The sequence below is a fragment of the Mustela nigripes genome, chromosome 17 (genome assembly GCF_022355385.1).
Source record: "Mustela nigripes isolate SB6536 chromosome 17, MUSNIG.SB6536, whole genome shotgun sequence".
NCBI classification, from domain to species: domain Eukaryota; kingdom Metazoa; phylum Chordata; class Mammalia; order Carnivora; family Mustelidae; genus Mustela; species Mustela nigripes.
The window spans coordinates 58,262,682-58,282,248 of NC_081573.1; the positions used below are offsets into that span (position 1 = coordinate 58,262,682).

The window sequence follows — 19,567 nt, forward strand, 5'->3', positions numbered from 1 at the left end:
TTCCGCCCGGGCAGGACACGCACATTATGGTGGCGATTTTCCCATGTCAACCCTTCAACGACAGTTTCATTCTTACTAGTGGATATAGATGTTCCTTAATTTTTGAAAAATGAGATATTCTTTTGTACACCTGAGGCTGATAAATTGCGTTAGTTGAAAGTGTAAAATTTCTGGTGTGTTGGAGCACTGGCTGATGTGCTTTCTCAGATGTTTGCGTTGTCATCTGAATACCGTCATTTGCTGAAAAACACCCCACAAATGCGCTTTCCCCAGTAGAATTTCACTGTATTCCTTTGCTTTTTTCCAAAGATTATTTATTTGACAGAGGTCACAAGCAGGCAGAGAGGCAGGCAGAGAGAGAGGGGGAAGCAGGCTCCCCACTGAGCAGAGAGTCCGATGTGGGGCTCGATCCCAGGACCCTGAGATCATGACCTGAGCCGAAGGCAGAGGCTTAACCCACTGAGCCACCCAGGTGCCCCCATTCCTTTGCTTTTTTGGAAGTTCGTTCCCATCTCCTCCTCTTCCTGGAGTTTACTGGGTTCATCGGCCAATGTACTTCTGTCCAGCAGGGGCAGAGAGAGAGGCTGAAGCTGAAGAAAGTGTTTCTTATAGCTGTGAGGCCGGAGGTGTTAAAAGCTGTTTCGGACGGATCTCCTGACCGTTCGTGCCCGGTCGGACAAAACCGCATCCGTGTGTCAGCCTAGAACGAACTCGTAATAGTCCAGGATTCCGACTGCGTCCCTGGGATGGATGGGCTTTCGTGTCGACTAATCCTTGAATCCGTGGATGACTTACCACTTAAAGGGAGACGAGGGTCCGCCCTGGTCCTACTTCCAGGGCTAGTTTTCAGTTTCAAGTGCTGAGAAACTTCGTTCCGGGAGGGGAGAAGCCTCTCAGCTCCTAGGGCCGCGTCTAAGGGCCGTGTGCGCTGTCATCGGGGATGACGTTTGATGATCTCTGGGCTCAAGAGGGAACTAGGTCGTCTGTCAGTTTTGCCGAAAGCCGAGAGCGGGTGCTGGTATTGCGCCGGGGCCGCGGATCGGCTTTCTCACACCGAGCCTGGTGCCTTCCCGGGGCCCCGCGTTCCGCTGGGGGCTGGTCCCCTGGATGGACAGCGCGCGTATGTGTCGCTGCAGGGACAGCTCCTTTCCCTTTAAGGCAGGAAGGGGGCTTTGTGAGAGAGATCGGACACGTCGCCCGTGGTGCGCTCTCGAAGCAAAACGGTTTTAGGAAAGAGTTCGTTCTGCAAGGCGAGGAAGTGGACGTGGCGTTGCTGAGAGCGGCCCCCGTCCAGGAGCCCCGGGACGTCGTGGGCGCCCCTTCGGGCTACTCGTTCACCTTGATGCTGGCTGCTTCCGGACATTGCTTCCTCGCCCTCGACAAGAGCCGTGAGGGAGGAGAGGTCTGTTTGTCCAACGACGTTGTCAGTCGGTGCCACGAGTGCATTTTAATCTGTTCCCTTCCAGACTTCGAGAGCTTTCGTGTCCTGCCGCCGTGGTGAGCTCCCGTTAGCGCACTGGTAGCCCGCAGAGCCGTCCTAGAGCGGCTCGTGGGAGGGGAGGTTGGGGAGGCCTGTGTGGGACCCCGCACAGAGCGGGGCTCCGCGGACTTTGCTGCAGGGAAATAGCGAACGCCCAAGAACTGGGATCTCCTGTCTCCACGCAGGAGACTCGGACATCTGGACAGCCCGCTGCACCCGTGGCACCGAGTCAAGGGTCGTGGCCCGGGTTACTGTGATGCCTGCCCTGTGACCAGGCTGTAAGGATTGGCTTCCTTTAGGTCCCTGTCCGAGGACAAGTAGAATCGCCGAAAAATAATAATTGTGAATGAAATGCCGTTGATTCAGCTTTTATTTTAGAAAACACCTCATGGTCCTCTGGTTTCCACAGGCATGAAACGGCGCTGTCTGTGCCCCTGATCTGGGGAGAGGGGGTTTAACAGCCGTGAGGCCGTGACCCTGGGTTGCATTTTCATACGCGCTTTGGGTTACGTGAAACTTCTCATGTGAAAGCATCGTCTCCCCCTGAGTGGTAAAATTTCAGAATAACCTCTTCGCACGTGGTGCTGCTGTGCATTTCCAGTGCGGCCCTGCCCCCTCCCCGCAAAGCACGCCCCGACCTCCCGGGACCACAGCTCCAGTGGCCGGACGCTCAATGACCCAGTGGTCTGGGAGTCCGTGAGATGTGCTGTCGGCTGCCGCTTGTTGAAACTCACAGGCCGCCTCCCAGAGGGTGTCCGGGCAGGGTCCCGCCTCTCGGAGGCCACTAGGGACTCTGTTCTGTTGTCTGATCCTTTTCCTTTGGAGGGAAGAACCCAGGCTCTGTGTTGCGGTTCCCACACTCCCCTGGTAGCAGCCGGAGGGGTTTGCCCCTTTCCTAGCAGACCTAACCCTGGGGTGAGGCTGGCAAGCGTCGTGCTGAGGAAAGCCTCGGTTTGTCGTGGAGGACATCTCTGGGACGCACTGAGTACGGATAGCAAGCTGTGTTTATGCCGAGACCTTAACTGCCCAACACCCCGGGAGCTCTGGCTCCTTTCTGTGTCAGTGTTCCTGCTCATCTCCACTGAGAACAGCGGCCGTGGGGGAAGGTAAACTCTCTCCTCAAAAGAAAAAAAGTAAAAAACAAAAAGAAAAAGGGGAGCACCTCCGGTTTATTCTTCACCCGGTGTGGAGCGCCCCTTACCTTGACCCGTGACTTCCACTCGGGGCCGCCTCCCCGCCCTGAGTGCAGGTCAAGGGGAGCCGACTGTGTTGAATGACTCTTATGTACGCTGAAAATGAATGTTGTTGTTTTAAGGTCTTCTTTTTCTCTGTGATTCTTTTGTTCCCTAGCGTCGTCCCCCAGACTACAGTAATACTCAACAATGATCGGCAGAACGCCATTGTAGCCAAGATGGACGACCCCTTGAGCGGCAGGGCGCCGGAGTCCCTGGAAAATGTCATTAGCAAGTCAGTAGCCACAACACCAGCCCCATCTTTCACTGCCACTGCCACCGAGATGAGTCCCCTGGAGAACCAGCCAGCGTTCCGAGCCGGGCACAGCCGGCCGCAGTTGTCCGTGGTAGGGGAGGGCCGAGCCGTGCTGCGGGTCCGCGTCCTGACGTGCTGGCTGGAGGAGCGGACGCGTCCAGGGAGAGGCACTTGGAGCTGCCACGTCCAGTGCTCTCGTGCTTTAGGGGAGCTGGCTGGATGTTTCCACAGCAGCCGCTGGAGCTTGTGTCCCCCTCCCTGACCGCCCCACACTCACGTCTGTCTGTCTGTCTGTCTCTGTAGCAGCATGTCAGGTCAACAGACAGCCTTTTTTCAAGTTTGCTGAGTGAGGAAGGCATGTCCAGGTGATGTTTCTCTTTGGAGACCCGGTGGATGTAACCTTGGTCAGAAATAGGAGAGCTTTACGGCAGCGTGGACGGTGAGGTCACTGCGGGCGGCCCTGCCTGGCGGTCTGGGCTCAGCTTTTCCTGGGAACGTGCCCGAGAGGCCTCTTTGGCCTGTGGTTTCCATCCGTGTGTCCACAGAGTTCTGTTCGGCCTTTGCTCCCCATCTCCCCGCTGTGTCCCGCTTCCTTTATTGTCCTGCCGGTCTCGGGGGCCCCGCCGGACCGCGGCCTGCTGTGCCGGGTGGGAAAGGCCATCCAAGGAGCCCCGGCCCGTGGAGGCGAGGCAGGGTCAGGTGGGCCTCCCGCGGGGCTTGGCTGGAGGTCAGCTGTCAGACTCGGAGCATTCAGGAGCGAGGTCAGCTTGGGCAGGCTGCGGTGCAGTCAGGTTCCGAAGGTGTAGCTCCCTCCCCGCGGCTCGGCCAGGGCTGGAAGCGTGTTTTGTGTGTGTAAACAGGCAAAGTGCGTTTCCTCCCCTTTCTCCCTGCCTGCCAGGCCCAGTGAAAGGGTGCTGAGAAGGTCCCGGAAGCCCCAGGGAGCACGTCTGGGCAGTAGTCCATAGCGGTGCTTCGAGCCCTTCTCGGAGCTGCTGGCTTGTGTCTTGTTCTTCGGGCAGTAGCTCATTGCTCCTTGTCAGGATCCCTAGGTGTGGTGAGACGACCCCCCAGGACATTCTTGGCTGGCTTTGTAGACCCACATGAGTGGTTTTTGTCGGCAGGAAGAGGCAGGAGTGGTCGCTGCCCTTAGCTAAGCCCAGTTGCTCCCAGAAGGTGTAACAGTGCGGAGTGCATTGGGTCAGTGGGAGTCTCCGGGCTCACCTCCTCCTAATCCGGTCTTTCTTTGACATTGTCTCCAAAGTTATGCACGTGTCTGATTTGCGGGGTCACCTCTGTGATCAGAGAGCTGCAGTCTGGGCCTGGAGTGACAGTGGGTTGTGATTTTCCTTCTTTTGCGATATAAACATGTTTGCACGCTTTTAAATTTCATACGGTTTCTTCCAACCCCAGACTATTTTGTGCTGTTGAGTTGCTGTCCGTCTCGGTGGGGAGAGCTGGTGGGAGGCCCCGTGCGCGGCTGCCCCGTGCGCGGTTAGAGTCTGATAAACGGAGGACAGAAGAACACGGCGGTGCCCGAGCGCTCGTGTCTGCCTGTGGGTCGTGGCGCTCTCACAACATTGGCTGGTGTTTTTGTCTCCCGCTCAGCGCGGTGCCGGGGCGACGGCAGAACACGATTGTGGTGAAGGTGCCGGGTCAAGAGGACAGCCACAACGAGGACGGGGAGAGCGGGTCCGAGGCCAGCGACTCCATTTCCAGCTGTGGACAGTCAGGAAGTCAGAACATTGGCAGCAACGTGACCCTCATCACCCTGAACTCGGAAGGTGCGCCTGCAAAGCTTCTTACTTTTGCCTGAACGGCAGTAGGTACCGTTTTGTGTTTTGTCTTGTTTTTCTGCCTCTTAGGAAAGCGAGACGGGCCTCCGTCCCCGATGGCTCAGCTTCACGGTTTGTCAACGTCGTCAGCACGGTTTGGTGGTGCCAAAATGACCCACGCTCGGTCGAGACGTAGTTCGCGTTTTGCATCTGGGTCTCTTCCCCGGGCTGCTGGCGCGGGGCAGGGCTCCCCGTCCCCCGACGATCCTGCGGTCAGCAGCCACCCCGCCCCCGCCACGGAGCACCTAGACACGGCCGACCTCGTGGTCGCTTTTAGCGCAGGATTCGGACGTTCCCTGGGCTGTCGCCCGCGGTATTGTGTGTGTGACATGACTGTCCCCCTGGAGGCTAACGTGGATGTTCTGAGCACATCTAGGCTGGGCCGGGCTCGAGTGTGAGGCTCGGTGGGTTGAGGCGTGACGTGAGTTTCTGACCTCGCGTTCCTCAAGCTCGGATAGGTTTCTCGGGACGGAGCCCTGCTCAGCGGGGAGGGTGTGCAGACGGTGGCTGTTTCCCAGGAGAGAACAGAGCGAGAGCCGCGTGGATTTCGTGTCTGGAGACTGCGGTCAGTCTGCTCGCTCTTCTTGTGGCGACATGCGCGCCGTGTGATTGTGGGGCTCTCCTCCCCGGCAGCACGGGAGCCTTCCATGGCGTGCGGATCAGTCGGGCTCTGGAGACTCTCTGATGATAGGCTCTTGCGCTTTTGTAGCCGGCAGCTGGTCACTGCCTTTGACCAGGGCTCTGTCTGCATCTCTGCCAAGAGCCAGACATAGGTGCTTGGGGGGGGGTCGTGGTCTTCTTCGTCCCGCCCCGAGAGGCGGAGCGAGCGCTCTGCCATGCCTGGACGTGAGCCTGTTGCGCCCACACCTGGCTTCCTGTCCCCCTGCTTCTCCTGCCGCGGTCGGACGTCTGCCCGCGACTGGCCTGCTCGGTGCAGCCGGCCTCACGTGCCTCGCAGCGGACCCCTGCTGCCTGGCGCGTTTGTCCTGCCTTTTTGGGCCCACTTGGGCTTTTCAGACAGCTTTTTACAGCAGGGGCGGGTGTGTTTGGTGTTGTGCTGCTGACTTTGAAAGCCTGGGTTTCATTTTCTAATGTACTTGGGAGGTTTTCTGGTTCTAGGTCCGAGTTGTTGATTTTTACTTCAGGAGCTGTGTGAATTCCTTAGGACAAGGATGTAGATTTACTGAGCAAAGGTTTTCCTGTTACACTGGTTACCATAGCTGAAGCAGGGAAAACAGTATTTTTCTCCAAGTTTTGCTCACGTCTGACATAAATTGCTAGCACGGGGCGGCAGCACAGGAGCGGGGAGAGTATGAGAGCTTAGGGATGGCCTTTCTGTGCATCTGAGGTCTAATTTCAATCTGAGGTCGACCGTTCAGCGGTGTTTTGTATTCTTGCATAGTGTGCAGCTATCATCTAGTCTGATTCTAGAACATTCTGTCACGCTAGAAAGGAGCCCCGCCGTAGTCCCTGCCCGTTGTCCCTGGGAGCCACCGGCCCGCTTTCCGTCTCTGGAATGACCTGTTGTAGGCACTTCCCACGTGGGGTGCGGGTGGGGGTGGGGGTGGGGGCGGTGGAGGGGGTCGGGGGCGGAGAGAGCACCAGCCCTTCACCCTGTCCGTGGCCGGGTCCTGCTCCGCCGTGTGGATGGACCATGCTCATCTGTTGGCGGACGCTCAGGGTGCTTCCAGTTTCTAACCGTGATGACCACGCCTGCCCAGGGGTTGGCGAGAGCGTGTGTTTCCGTTTCTCTTGGTAGGTACCCGGGAGTGGATTCGCCTCGCTGTTTTGCACGTTAGATTTGAGGAGGAGAGGGATGCCCCGATCTCAGCTAGTGGCATTAACCTCCGTGGTGGGGAGGGCGTTGGCAGCAGTGCGTGCTCTGTCTGTCCACGGGGACTCCGGGTCACTACCCACGCGGGTCTGGCCGCCCCTCGAGGCCCGACGTGCGCTTGGTTTCAGCTGCATCTGCTGAGGCACTCGGCACTTGATAATTCGGGAAGTTTCTCGGGTTATCTTAAAAATAGAATATTTTACCTTTTTAAGTATCTTACTTTGATGTGGTTAATGTGAAAAATACTTAATTTGGGGAAACTACAGCATGCTCCTAAATGAGCACAGAAAAATGTTCAAACTCTGAGCTTAGTGACCTCTCGGAGAAAAAAATACAGATCTTCTTTTTATCTGAGTCTGAGTTCTTGACGCGCTGACGCGTTTGCGGGAACCATGACCCGCAATCCCGGGGATTGTGTCCGCTGACATGTCTGAGGGTCGGTACATGTTGTTAGGATTGGGGCAAACCAGGGGGCCTGGGTGGCTCTGGTCCCCGTCTGCGGGAGCTGGGATTGAGCCCCGTGTTGGAGTTCCTGCCCCGTGTGGAGCCTGCTTCTCCCTCTGCCCCTGCTCACGTGCGTGTGTGTTCTCTCTCTTTTTCTCAAATAAATAAATAAAATCTTAAAAAAACGAACTAAAAAAGGATTGAGGCAAACTAGAGGAATTTTTCTGATGTTCGAAGAAGCGATCGTAATTCAGGACCGTTCTGTTTGACCACGGCATCAGGAGCAAGCTCGCTGGGATGTTTGCCTTCTGCGGCCTCTGCCCTGGGAACATCTCCCCCGGCAGTTGGACATCTGGGGGGAGGCCCTGCTGCGCTGCCCCGGCTAGAACTGTGGTCGGTGCCCAAGGGCCTGGAGGCTGCCACGCACCCACATGCTGTGGAGCAGGCCCTCTGTTAGTGCCTGTCAGAGTCACCATCGGCCTGTAGTGGCGTCGCGTGTGAAAACCTTCTCTGAGATGCACAAGCACCATCCCTCCCATGTCCTCCCCGAGACCAGCTCAGCCAGCCCAGCCGGAGAGGGTCGGGTCAGCTAGTTTCTGTTAAGCTCTGATAACACGCAGAGCTCTGCAGGCCCTGGGCTCGGCGTTGCATGGCGTCCCCGAGTTCCTGAATAACCGCCCAGAGCTGCACAGGGACGCGCCACTTGTCTACAGTTTTAAAAACCACAGGTTCCAAAATAGTTATTTCTTAAGAATTCCAAATGGTTTGCATGAACTGATATGCTGTTTTATATCAGTGTGGAGTCCATTACTTACTGCAAGGCACCGTATCTGTATTTTGTATTTATTGTATTTCATTTTTTAAAGAGCCAGCGAGCGTGTGGGTGGAGGGGGGAGGGCAGAGGGAGGGGCTCTCATGTGACCTCCCTGCTGAGCTTGGAGCCCAGCGCGGGGCTCGATCCCGACATCGTGACCTGAGCTGAAATCAAGAATCAGGTGCTTCACGGACTGTACCCCCAGGTGCGTCCTGAAAACATTTCTTGAGAATTTATTTTCATAAATTTTTTTTTTTTTTTTTTGAAGTAGGCGTCATGCCCAGTGCAGAGCCCAGCATGGGGCTTGAACGCGTGACCCTGGGATTGAGGCGGGAGCTGAGATGAAGCGTCACAGGCTTAACCCGCCGGCCACCCAGTCGCCCCGACGTAAACTTATTTTTTTTAACATAAATTCTTTATTTTTATTTTTATTTCTTTTTAAGATTTCTCATTTATTTGATAGAGGGAGAGAGCGCGTGCGCACACACACAAGCAGAGACACAGAGGGAGAAGCAGGCTTCTGCGGAGCAGGGAGCCTCATGTGGGACTCGACCCCAGGACCCTGGGGTCATGACCTGAGCGAAGGCTTTACCGTCTGAGCCCTCCAGGCGCCCTGACATTAAGAACGTTGATCGGCATCCTGAGTGGGCTCCTGAGAACCGTGGGACTATGGACAGGCTGGTGCCTGGCAAAGGTGGCGTTAGCGCGTGAAGCCAGAATGGCGGAAGGACCCGACAGGCCAGGGGAGGGGGCTGGGGGGTGCCGGTCCCGGAGTTAGGGCTTCTGGCTCCTCCCGCGGGGTTCCAGAAGGAACGGCGTGTGCCGCTGACGGGGGATGCCCTGTCCGTGTCCCGTGGTTCCCGCTCGCTCCGGCCAAGGAGGACGTCCTTGGCCTCGTGCTGTAGTCCTGGCTGAGGTCGTGATGACTCGCGCTCAGTAGGGCCGCCTGGCCGGAGTCGGTGGCCTTGCGCCTCGGTCGCTGGTGCACGCGTGGTTTCTGGGGAACGTGCTTAGAGTTGGGGGAAGGGGCTTGGCTGCGGTACCAAAGACCATTTGTTTTTTTCCCTTTTTCTTGTGATCCTGTGTGTGACTCAGTCGTCTTCAACTGCCCATTTTAAAACCCCAAATTATCAATCTGTTTATAGCGCACAGATGTCCCGTCACTCCCAGAGAAGCCTGGGGGTTTGCGCTGAGGGTACATAGTGCACTGTGGCTAATCCCAGAGAGGTGGGCTGTCTGGTTTCTCAGGTCGGTCTGAGGGTCGAGTGTTGTCCGCACTCACTTCAGGTGACACGCGTGACTCGGGAGCGGTCAGGAATGTGCCGGGTTGTGAGAGTCCTGTGTGATCCGGGGCTTGGGGGCCACCCCAGCAGGGCCTGTCTTGGAAAGCCGTGGTCAGCTTGTTCACAGGGCTGTCCTCCATGACTGTGGCCAGAGCCTCTGGTCCCGGCAGCCCGTGGGGCCCCGTGTCCTCGCCACCCCCACTCAGCAGGCCATAGAAAAGGTCACACCTTCGTACTGGCCTTAGCCTTTGACTCCAGAAGCTAACGATGTTTGCTCTGGGAATGGTCTGGTTCAGGAGGGCGACGCGGGGAGCTGGATGCTCCAGGGCGTGAGGCCAAGAGGACGGTTGTGAGGGCTGGGCTCTTGGAGCCACCGGAGGGGCCTCGCACTCCGGTTATGAAAGCCTCCAGGTGATGTCGGAGTGGGGCAGCGTGGTCCAGCAGTGGGCCTGGACGTGGGTCGAACGGAAGACCCCGCGGATTCCCCCTGATCCCACGCCTTTCCTCAAGTGGCTCCCGTGTCTCCGAGCCCACAGCCTCTGGAAGCAAGAGCGCACAGCACGGCCCTGGGACTTCGGAGCCCAGGGTGCGACCGCGTGGGGGTCTCAGGCACATCGGCGTCCGTGTGTGAGTGGCGGGGCGCAGGACGCCGGTGGCCCTGCTCTCTGTCCCGCGGGTGCGCGTGACGGTGTGGCTGGTGCCGTCGTCTTGCTGCTCTCCGCTGCTCCGTCCTCTTCCCGGGGCTGGAACAGACCCTCAGGACAGAGTGTTAGTTGTGCGGAAGTGTTTTCGGGGGAGGAAAATTCGAGTTAGTCCTGAAGGGCTTTTGTTAGGTCTTTCAGAAGCGCTAGTTCATTCCGTTGACAGAATAATCGGAATAGAAGGTTAGTTTATTTTTCTTACGATCTGGTAGTTTTTCAGTAAGGCCGGTAGAATCTGCTTCAGATGCCCAGGCTATTTTAGTAAAATAAATACACGCTTTCTGAAGGGTCGAAAGGGGAATTTCTCACATATTTATGTGGGAAGGTGTTTCATCTTGTTTCTCATTTAAAAGACATGATTCATCATCACTGCTGAGAAGCTGGAGTCCGGCCTGCGTTCTTGCCTCCGAGTCGGAAGTGAGTTGGGGCCGAGTCTTCCCCAGGGGAGCAGGCCTGAGCCAGTGGGTCAGCCGGCGCGACCCCGGGAAGGACGGGCTCCTGCGTGTCCCTGGCGGTCCTGTCCTCTTGCCGCAGGGCTCACGGGGATGCAGCGCGTCTCCCACAGGACTGCGACGGCAGTGGTGGTGTCCTGGTCCCTCTCCCACTGGTCTCTGGCTCGCATGACAGTGACCTTTCATCTCGTCGTTGGTCAGGGTCACTGAGGCTGCCATCCTTGTCCTGGCTTGGCTTCCTGCTCTGGCAAGGAGCACACACCCATCGTTTGCAGGGCATCTGGTGACATTCGGGACGAGTCGGTTGTAAACAGGAAATGCCTTGTAAAATGTTGAGATGTTGGATCGGAATAAAATTTCTGGGTAATTTTCTGTGGTACCAGAAAAAATTTAAACCATTCTATTTGGGAGTGGTAAGGGGGTGGGAGATGAGGAGAGTTAATCTTTAATGTCCTTTTTGGAGGGGAGCAGCATCTCCTGAAACAGTACTTACCGTAGGAGTTTGAACCGGCACCTTTCATCCTCAGAATATTCTGGTACCATTTCCAGAGCCATGTGCTCGGCACAAAGGACAGGCTTTTTGTCTGCAGGCAGGCGGCGGCACGGAGCAGGGCCCCCGCTGGATGGGGAAGCCAGCTTCCTCTCTTGGCTTGGTGCGGGGCTGGCCCTCTTGCGTCCCAGGGCGGGTTCCCTGCTTCTGTTGGAGTGCCGTCGGCGGAGGAGGGGCGCCAGGCTTGGCTCCTGTAGGGCCTGCCGCAGTCAGCACCCCAGCGGAGACGAGTCGGGGAATACGGACCCATCTTACTGATGTTTATTTTTGATATGAAGGAAATGGGTTTTAATGGTTATTTGTCACTTTTTTTCACTCATTTTGCGTCATGTTTTGCTCTTACATAGGTGACATCACTTTTTCTTTTCTTTCCCGTGAATCATTTTGGAAAATACTTGCATTTACACCTTTGGCTACTGGGGTCACGGAAGTGGACTGTCCTGGTGTCAGTGTGCTGGTGTTTTTCTTTCTTGTTTCTGAAACTGAGGCTCTCCGGTGAGGGACATTTGGAAGAGTGGCCTTTTTCCTTGTACATCACTGTGTCGGCTCCAGGGGCCGAGTACGGGGTTTGGACAGGGGGACGTGCTCTCGGCACAGGCCCGTGGCTGTCGGGAGCGTCCGTGCTGAAGAGTGTTTGGTTTATGGACAGCAGAGCCAGCAGGAGACCGCACAGCATGGACAGCATGGCTTTGGTGAAGGGAGACATGTCCCCGAGGGGGCCGTGGGGCAGTTTGGGTGGCCAGCTGGTTTGTTGAGCGGCGTTGGTGGGGCTGGGCTGTGGCCCGTCCCTGGCCAAGTCACGCCCTGGCTGCCGGCACCTCTTCTCAGTGCTGGTTTGAGAAGACATTGACTCTGACTCTCCGTTTGTACTCTTGTCCACTGTGTCTGCTGCTTTAGAAACACCGTGTCACCGGGGGGCTCGCCAGCACAATCCCATCACTTCTTCCTCCTGAGATAGACTGCCGTGGTCTTTCGCAGTTAAGCCCTTGCGCTGGCCATGGGTCGTGTCCGTGGTGGTCCGGGAGGCAGGTGCCGTGGCGGCCCGCGCCCCTCCCGGCTCAGCGTGCTTCCGCCCTTCCCCATGGGCTCACAGGATCCTCCTGTTCAAATACTTAGGTCTGGAGAAGGTCCGTAGACCGCGCCTTTGGTCCGACTGCGAATGTTCACAGGGAAACCGGCAGCGTGTGGGAAGGTTTCAGCGCCGTAGGTCCTGCTGCTGCTTGGATGCCGGGTAGCCCATCAGCGGCCGTGGGTGTCTGCTGTCACCCCACACACGTTCCCTGCCCCGCCGTTGTCAGCACAGATGGGCCTCCCCGTCCTTCCTTCCTCTCCCCTGCTCGCTCTGTGGCCCGACTGCGGCAGGGAGGGACATCTTCCCGCTCTGCGTGCTGTCCTGAAGCCGGGGTTCCCCGAGGGCTTCGGCCGGAGCACGAGACCCAGTGCCGGGCGCAGAGTTGCCCAGTAAGTATAGATGAAGCAGTAAATACCCTGGAAGTGGGAGCTTTTCTGACATTTCAGATACGACCTGGGGACAGCCCCGCCAGGCCCCGCCAGGCCCCCGCCTGTGCAGATCGCTGGGCCGGACTGGTTTCTGCGCATAGGCCGAACGTAGCAGGAGCTGGTTGGCGTTCAGAAGCACGCGTCTGCTGAGCGTGTGCCCGGGGCGCCGTCACTCCCAGAGCCCTGGTGTTCTCAGAAACGAGCCTGCCTCCCGGTGGCTCATTCACAGTTGCGATAATCGGGTTTGTGATTGGTTTTCTGTCCTTAGCTAAAGCCAGGCGCCTGGCCTCAAACTCACTAAGCAGTTCTTCCAGCCGCTGGCCGGTCCCCGTGGGCGACGTGGTCACCTAGATGGGGTTGCCGAGCCTCATCGGATGCTCTCGCAGATCTCGTGATGCGGGAGCTCAGCCAGGAGAGGCTCTCTGCAAGGGGCTGGGGCGTGTGAGTCACGGCTGGGTGGCCACGTGCTCTGCTCCAGCCTTTGGCTGCTCCTGGTGGGACCTCTTCCTGCCAGGGGTCATGGGGATGCCGGCATCACGACATTTTGGAATCAAGCTCGAGAGAGATCTGAAGCTGGGCCGGCTTGGCCGTGGCGTGACCTAGCAGCCCACTTGATAGAAAGCGGGTGTCCCTCTCACACCCCAGCCACCCAGGAGGAGGCCTCCCCCTGCTTAGCACCCCTGCTCTCCCCCGGGGGCTGCTTCACGCAGGTGTGCTCTCCCCCCTGCCCCGGCTTCGGAGTCCGGCTCAGAAGAGATTGCTGGGGAAGCCGCCAGTTTCTTAGCAGAACTAATGGGTCCCCGGGTTTGGGATCTTAAGTGGAGCTTTCTTCTGCCAAAGGTTGAGGCTCCCTTGAGTTGGTGTTACGCTTGACGAACACGGAGCCCTTTTGCACGCACACTGGGCCACTCTGACCGCTGGCGGCTGTTTACGGTGACGGAATCCATGGTCCTCCGTGGTCGGGCAAAGCCAGACCCCTTGCTGGGGGCCTCGCTCAGGATCCAGGGGATGGCTGTGAGGCTGGTCTCTGTCTCACAGTGTCCCCCGCTTCTCCCACAGTGAGCTGGTGAGGTGCCCGTGGGCCTGGGGGGGCACCCCAGGTAGAGAGGTTTCTCCCGTCCACTGCCTGCCTCTCTTTCCGCATCAGCGCCGTGTCTGTGTCATGATCATCTCTGTGGCCTTGTCGAAGGCAGAGGGGATCCCTCCCCGACCTGAACGCGGAGCTCTGGGTGTGTGCGTTTGACTCCCCAGCCATAGACCGGCCTGCACGCAGGGCGCACTGCCTCCTGTTTGCTCATATATGAGTTAGTGGGGCAGGGCTCGGCCCGCGGAAGCCAGTCGGGAAGGCAGAAGAGGGTTTCCGTGTGGCCGGCCTGTCCGTCTCCCTGCGATGGGTCGGTGGACACCAAGGTGGCCCTTGTGTGAATGATGCATGGTTTCCGTTCATCACGTGTCCTCGGTGACCCCAGGGGTCACCCCCTTGCTCCTGGGGAGCAGTTCTCCAGCAGCCTCCCCGGAGCGCGTCTGTGCCGAGCCCGGTCCCGAGCTGACGGGAACCCGCCTCTTCTCTCTCTCGCAGAGGACTACCCCAACGGCACGTGGCTGGGCGACGAGAACAACCCCGAGATGCGTGTGCGCTGTGCCATCATCCCCTCAGACATGCTGCACATCAGCACCAACTGCCGCACGGCCGAGAAGATGGCCCTGACGTTGCTGGACTACCTGTTCCACCGGGAGGTGCAGGCCGTGTCCAACCTGTCGGGCCAGGGCAAGCACGGCAAGAAGCAGCTCGACCCCCTCACCATCTACGGCATCCGCTGTAAGTGCGGCGGCCTCGTTCCCGCCCTGTAGTGCGGGGTCGGGGGGTCCTACGGGGGAGCATTCTGGGCGAGTCAGGACCGTGCCCTGGGGTCGGGGAGGGGGCTGGGCTTGCCCCTCCTCCCGAGTCTGTGGGTGGAGCGTGTTCAGTAGAGGTGGCGGCCGCCTGCCGTGGGAGAGACATGGGAGACGCAGGCCTCTCAGACCCGCTTCCCTGGTCCCCAGATGGCTCTGGGGCTCGGGGAGGAGCAGGGCCGGAGCCAACCTCTGCCGCCCGCTGAGTGCGGCCTTTCCTGGGCTTCCCATGGCAAGAGCACGGTGCGGCCCGCCTCCTGCCCTTCAGGTGCGGCTGTCATTACAGGCTCACCTCCCTGATCTCCTGACACTGGCCCTGATGTCCCCACGGTGTTTGTGGTTTTCCTCCTCTTCGAAGAGCACCCCACATTCAAATCAGTCGTCCCTGTATCCTGTTGGTGACATCTCAGGGGTGCAGGAGGCCTGTGACCTCGGCAGCACTCACGTGCCTCTCACCCGCCCTGGGCTTGTCCCCCCCATGGAGCCTGCTGGGCCCCGGGAGTGAAATGGCGCAGACTGTCAAGCCGAGGCACCCTATGCACGTGTGCCAGCTGGGCTGGACCCCCGGCAGGGGACCCGCACAGGTGCTGCAGCCCCCTTAGGAGGTCTCTGGGCGCGAGCTGCTGTGGGATGGAAGTGCACCCGTGTCTGCGCCCAGAGTGACTGGACCCCCTCCCCCGCCCCCGCCGGTAGTGCTGGTTTTGCTACTGAGCTCCGGGGAGGGAGGGTCTTGGGCAGCTGAGCTCCAGGGGACTGAAGAAGGACAGGCAGTGTCTTAGCAGGGCTGTGTTGGGAGACTGACGGGGCGTCCAGCCCGGGTCTGCTGCGTGCAGCAGGAGTCACAGATAGAGCCCAGGGTTCTGGAAACAGGCGCACGGCTTGACTGAACACGAACTCCGGAGGTCAGCATTAGCGCTGTGTGCTGTGGGGGAGCGCCCACTCTCTCTGTAGCAGAGGATGCCTTTACCGTCATCGGCTTCTGAGTTCTAAGCAGAATGGTTGTGTTTGCGTCGGAGCCAAGTGCCGGGGCCCTGAGCGTGTATTGGCAGGAGCCTGGGCCGCCTGCGTGTTCTCGTGGGGGCCCAGGGAGGGCAGGAGGGTTCTGGGGTGGCAGGCTGTCCGGGGGGCTGGCTTTCCAGGCAGCTGCTTTGCATAAGCACCAAACTTGGCCCGGTCTCTTTCCCACGCAAGGGAAGCCCTGTGGGGCCTCAGGCTGGAGGAGTTCCTGACCTAGAACGCGCACATTGGCTTTCCTGTGTGCAGTTTGCTATGAATGACGGTGTATCTTGAATTGAGATGGACTGTCCACAGCGAGTGTTGCCCCGGAAAGTGGGGCCTGCCCTCACGGAGCTTCACCCTCCAGGAAGGCCCCCGCTGAGAGAGCAGGCCAGGCGTGGTAGCGGCCGGTGTCCTGGGAGGAGCCGTCTGACCGCCGTTCCGGGCTTGCGGCCTGTGTGTGCGGCCCGGCAGGAGGAGCGCAGGCTGCGGGGCGGGGGCCTGCCATGCTCGTGAGGGGGTGTCTGCAGGTTGTGCTCCGCAGCTCTGCCAGGGACCGGTTGCCCGTCCGCGACCACAGGGGCTGTCAGGACGCGGTCTTCAGAGGAGGTGGTGTCTGGCATCTTGGCTGGGAAGCAGGGAGCAGCCGTCGGTGGCCCCAGTGGGAGAGCCCCTATCTGGTGGTCCACGCCTATGCCTGCGGCCTCTCTGAAGCCCCACGCAGCTCGGTCCTGGGGTGCAGAAGTGCAAGCAGGAGTGGGTTTGAGCCACGACTTGGGACCCTAGGTCGGTCCCCCTGCCCCCCTCCCAGAGCGGAGAGTGGCCTTGCAGGGCCGCGGGGTAGCACTGGGGGCCTGCGCCGCCCGCACAGAGTGGCTCCTGCAGATGTTGTCTCTCCTGCTCTGTCTGGTCTTACTGGGCAAAACAGCATTTTCGAGGCGTACGGTAGGCTGTTTCCACGAACTGCCTTTGTCGTGCGGGAGCGAGGGTCTTCTGAGAGGTAGAGGCAGGGCGGAAGCTGCTCCCCGAAGAGCACACGTGCTTCCCAGCGTGTGCACGTCTCGGGGCTCCTGGGAGCTGCCGGGCTCCCCCAGTTTCGGGCAACCCGACCTTACAGAGTGTGCCCGAAGCATCAGCGCATTCCGGTGACTTCCCCAGCAGGGGCCAGCATCTGAGTAATGGCCCCGAGAACGCCAGGGCTGGTGCGCTCCCATCGAGCCGAGCACAGAGCCTTTGCTCTCGGGCTTGCGCTGGCGGGGCCGGCACCTCTGCGCAGGGTGAGCCGCCGTGAGCACGCCCCCCGGGGGGCTGCGGGAAAGACAAGGAACGTGCGTGTCGCTCGGACGGCCCCGTCTCGGAAGGCATCTGGGAAGCCTGCAGACGTGGAGGAGAGATCCCCAGGAGGCCACCGAGCACTTGACCGGGACTCGGGTCCTGCTCTCTCAGGGGACTGCGGCTGGCCCGTTCTGCCCCGGCAGCCGCCCCGACTGGAGGTCGTGTTCCGTGAGGGCACCCAGAGGCTGGGCAGCTCGTGCCTGTGTGTGTCCTGGTGCCGCTGTGGGTACTGGGGTGCAGGAACGTCTTGGGTGCCTGCCACCGGGCGCAGCCCCCTGCGGTGCTAACTGCGGCAGCATTTGGCTCTCTGTCCGCCCCAGAGGCTGGAAGTCTGACCGCACAGTGTCTGAAGGGAAGGGGCGAGTCCTGGCGCCCTCCAGCTTCTGCTGGTGCTGGGGTTTTGTGCCCACACGGCTTCCATCCCCCCGGTGTTGATACTCGCCCGTCTCCTCCCTGTGGGGATGTCTCTCCTCTCTCCTTAGAAGGACACCCATCATGGTGCATTGAGAGCCTCGTGTGCTCCTCCTCTGACCCCATCTTAATTAACCCCGTCTGCAGAGACCTGGCTTCTGAGGGAGGTCACATTCTGAGGTCCTGGGAAGGACATGCATTTTGGGGGACACTTCCTGGGGCCTGGGTTCTTTGGAACTTGGTAATCAGCCATAGTGCGTCACACAGTTGCCCCAGGGGTGCCCGGCAGGTGGGTTTGGGGACCTTGAGGGGCCACCGTGAGCCTGGGGCTGGGAGGCAGGTGTGGTCAGCCCGTGTGAGAGACTGTTGGGGCCCTTGCTGGGGCGCCTGGACGCAAGGCCGTGGGGGGCCTTGGGCCCCTCCCGTTGTGCTTCTCTGCTGTCGGGGAGCTTCTCACTGCTCGGGGAGCTTCTCACTGCTCCGGGAGCGGGGGCTGCTTCGGCTCTGAGCCCAGGATACCAGACACACAGTACGCGGAGACACACTGGCTGCTCCCCTCACTCGGGCTAAAGATTTCTCTTGTTTTTCTGGGTCAGTCCTTATCGAGGCTCCTTTTGGGACATAAATTTCTGGCACTCCGCTTTCTGCTTTTCTTTGTCCTTGAACTCGAGATTCCACAAGCAGTGATAATGTTTCTCATTCCTCTTTCTGATAAGCCCCGTGCTACCCACCACGGACGGGAGATGGCCAGCTCTGTTCCTTTTTCCCTCGGCCCTTGTGGAGCTCCGTGTTACACAGCTGGGCGTCTGGTCTTACAGTTCACAGCCCCAGTGTGAGGATGGGTGCTCCGGGAAGTGGGAAGGCAGTGGACGCTGATGGAGCTTTGGATCTTTGGGGGGGGTAGCCGGAGAGCTTGCCCGGGAAGCCATGGAGCAGGCTGGGGAGGCAGTGTATTGGGGGCAGCTGAGCGTTCTCCTCCAAGACGGTGAGGTGACAAGCGGCTCGCCTTGAGGATGACCCAGACCCTGCAGCTTCCTGGGGACCCCGTGTGCTGGGGCACAGCCCTGGGAGCAGCCTTCTGATTGCCATGCCTCCTGCCCGGGCGCCGTGGTGGCGGCCTCGTGGACGGAGGTCGGGAGAACTGGCGCACCGGGCGGGCGGTGCCGTGCGGGGCAGAGGGGGCCGGAGCTGGGGTTTCTGTGGCCACTGCTGCTCTGCTTGGGTGGGTGCCTGGAGGCCTGGATTTCAGGATCGTGTCTCACTCCTGACTGATACTTGGAGAGGAACTGAAGCTGGGGGCCTGGCATTCTTAGCTCATGAGGTTTTCTTGGAAGCATCAGATAACGCAAGAGAGAAGATGCTTCAACAGTGTGAAAAGGCAGTTAAAGTGAGTTTTCTGTCCCTCATTACCGAGGTTTCTCCTCCAGCGCTTGTGAAGTGGGGCTGCTCGGTGCCGGCAGAGACGTGGCCGAGAACGCAGCTGTCTTGGGGGCGCTCAGGGTCTCAGGCCCCCGGCCGCCGCCCTGACAAGCTCAGGAAGGCCGAGCTGAAGCCTGGGTGGCGTGCACCGTGGGGGGCGCCTTCCTCCCGCTGGGCTGTCCCCGCGGGCGCGTGCAGTGGGGGTGGCAGGTGGCGCTGCTGATGGAAGGAGTGGGTAGCGTGAGGCCCAGGGAGGACTGAGACGGACGGCTTGTGACGCACGAGCGCGTGCAAGCCAGGTGTTGAACGGCTGTTGGTTTTTACAGAGTTGAATTTAAATAGTAACGTTCTTGCTCGTTGTTCGTATGTCTGTGTGTGTTGTAGGTAGTCGTTTCTGTTCCTAACGCGTTTTTCAAAATTTCACAGCATGTCATTAGCCCCTAGAGGCCTCGGGAAGGTTTCTCCCTGAGTGTGGGGGTCTGAGGGCAGGAAGACGGGCTAGAATGTTTCTCCTCATTGTGGCGCTTGCCTGGGGGCCCTTCGGAGGCCGTGATTGCGTTTTCTTCTCTCGTCTTGGAGAGCACTGCTGCCCGGGAGCTGGGCTTCTGTCACCAGTGCTGGCAACTCGCCCGGACTTTCTCAGTCCGCCCCTGCACTCAAGGCCACATGGGGCACGTGGCGGCCACTTGGTAGATACTGATTACTGGTCTGTGGCTCTTTGAGAGGCGGCCCGAACACCAGAAAGCAAAGAAGGGGCCACTCCGTGTGTGTATTTCCTCTTGCGCACGAGGGTCACAAGAGCTGTCGGAGTGACTGGGTCACTTTTCTTTCCATCAGTGTTTCTCATCCGGGTCCCCGTCGATGTAGGTCACGGGACTTTGGGCTGTTGTGTTTAGATCTGGTCTTAGCACATGCTTGTAAAGCCAAGAAGTGTCTTTCCAAGACAGAAGAAACTCGATACTGCATAGGATACGGGAAAACCAGCTCTCCTGGTGGCTCTCCGGGCGGCGGGCTCGCGGGAGGAGGTTTTAGGGGGCGGGCGCCAGGTCGCTCTCAGTGGACGGCGTAAACACGGCCCTCCCAGCGGGCGCCAGGTCGCTCTCAGTGGACGGCGTAAACACGGCCCTCCCAGCGG

General features: G+C 59.4%; 1 protein-coding gene across 7 annotated transcripts in view; it reads left to right on the forward strand.

Annotated features, from left to right (window-relative positions):
* BANP (BTG3 associated nuclear protein) overlaps window positions 1–19,567 on the forward strand; it is a 148,447-nt gene that overhangs the window by 40,316 nt on the left and 88,564 nt on the right. For 5 of the 7 annotated variants that reach the window (XM_059382981.1, XM_059382983.1, XM_059382984.1 and 2 more), the window contains exons 5-7: window positions 2,831–2,947; window positions 4,574–4,749; window positions 13,958–14,197. In XM_059382981.1, the coding sequence (XP_059238964.1) occupies window positions 2,831–2,947; window positions 4,574–4,749; window positions 13,958–14,197 (533 nt within the window). The remainder of the gene's footprint in view (window positions 1–2,830; window positions 2,948–4,573; window positions 4,750–13,957; window positions 14,198–19,567) is intronic. The other 2 variants (XM_059382985.1, XM_059382986.1) reach the window with 1 other exon arrangement.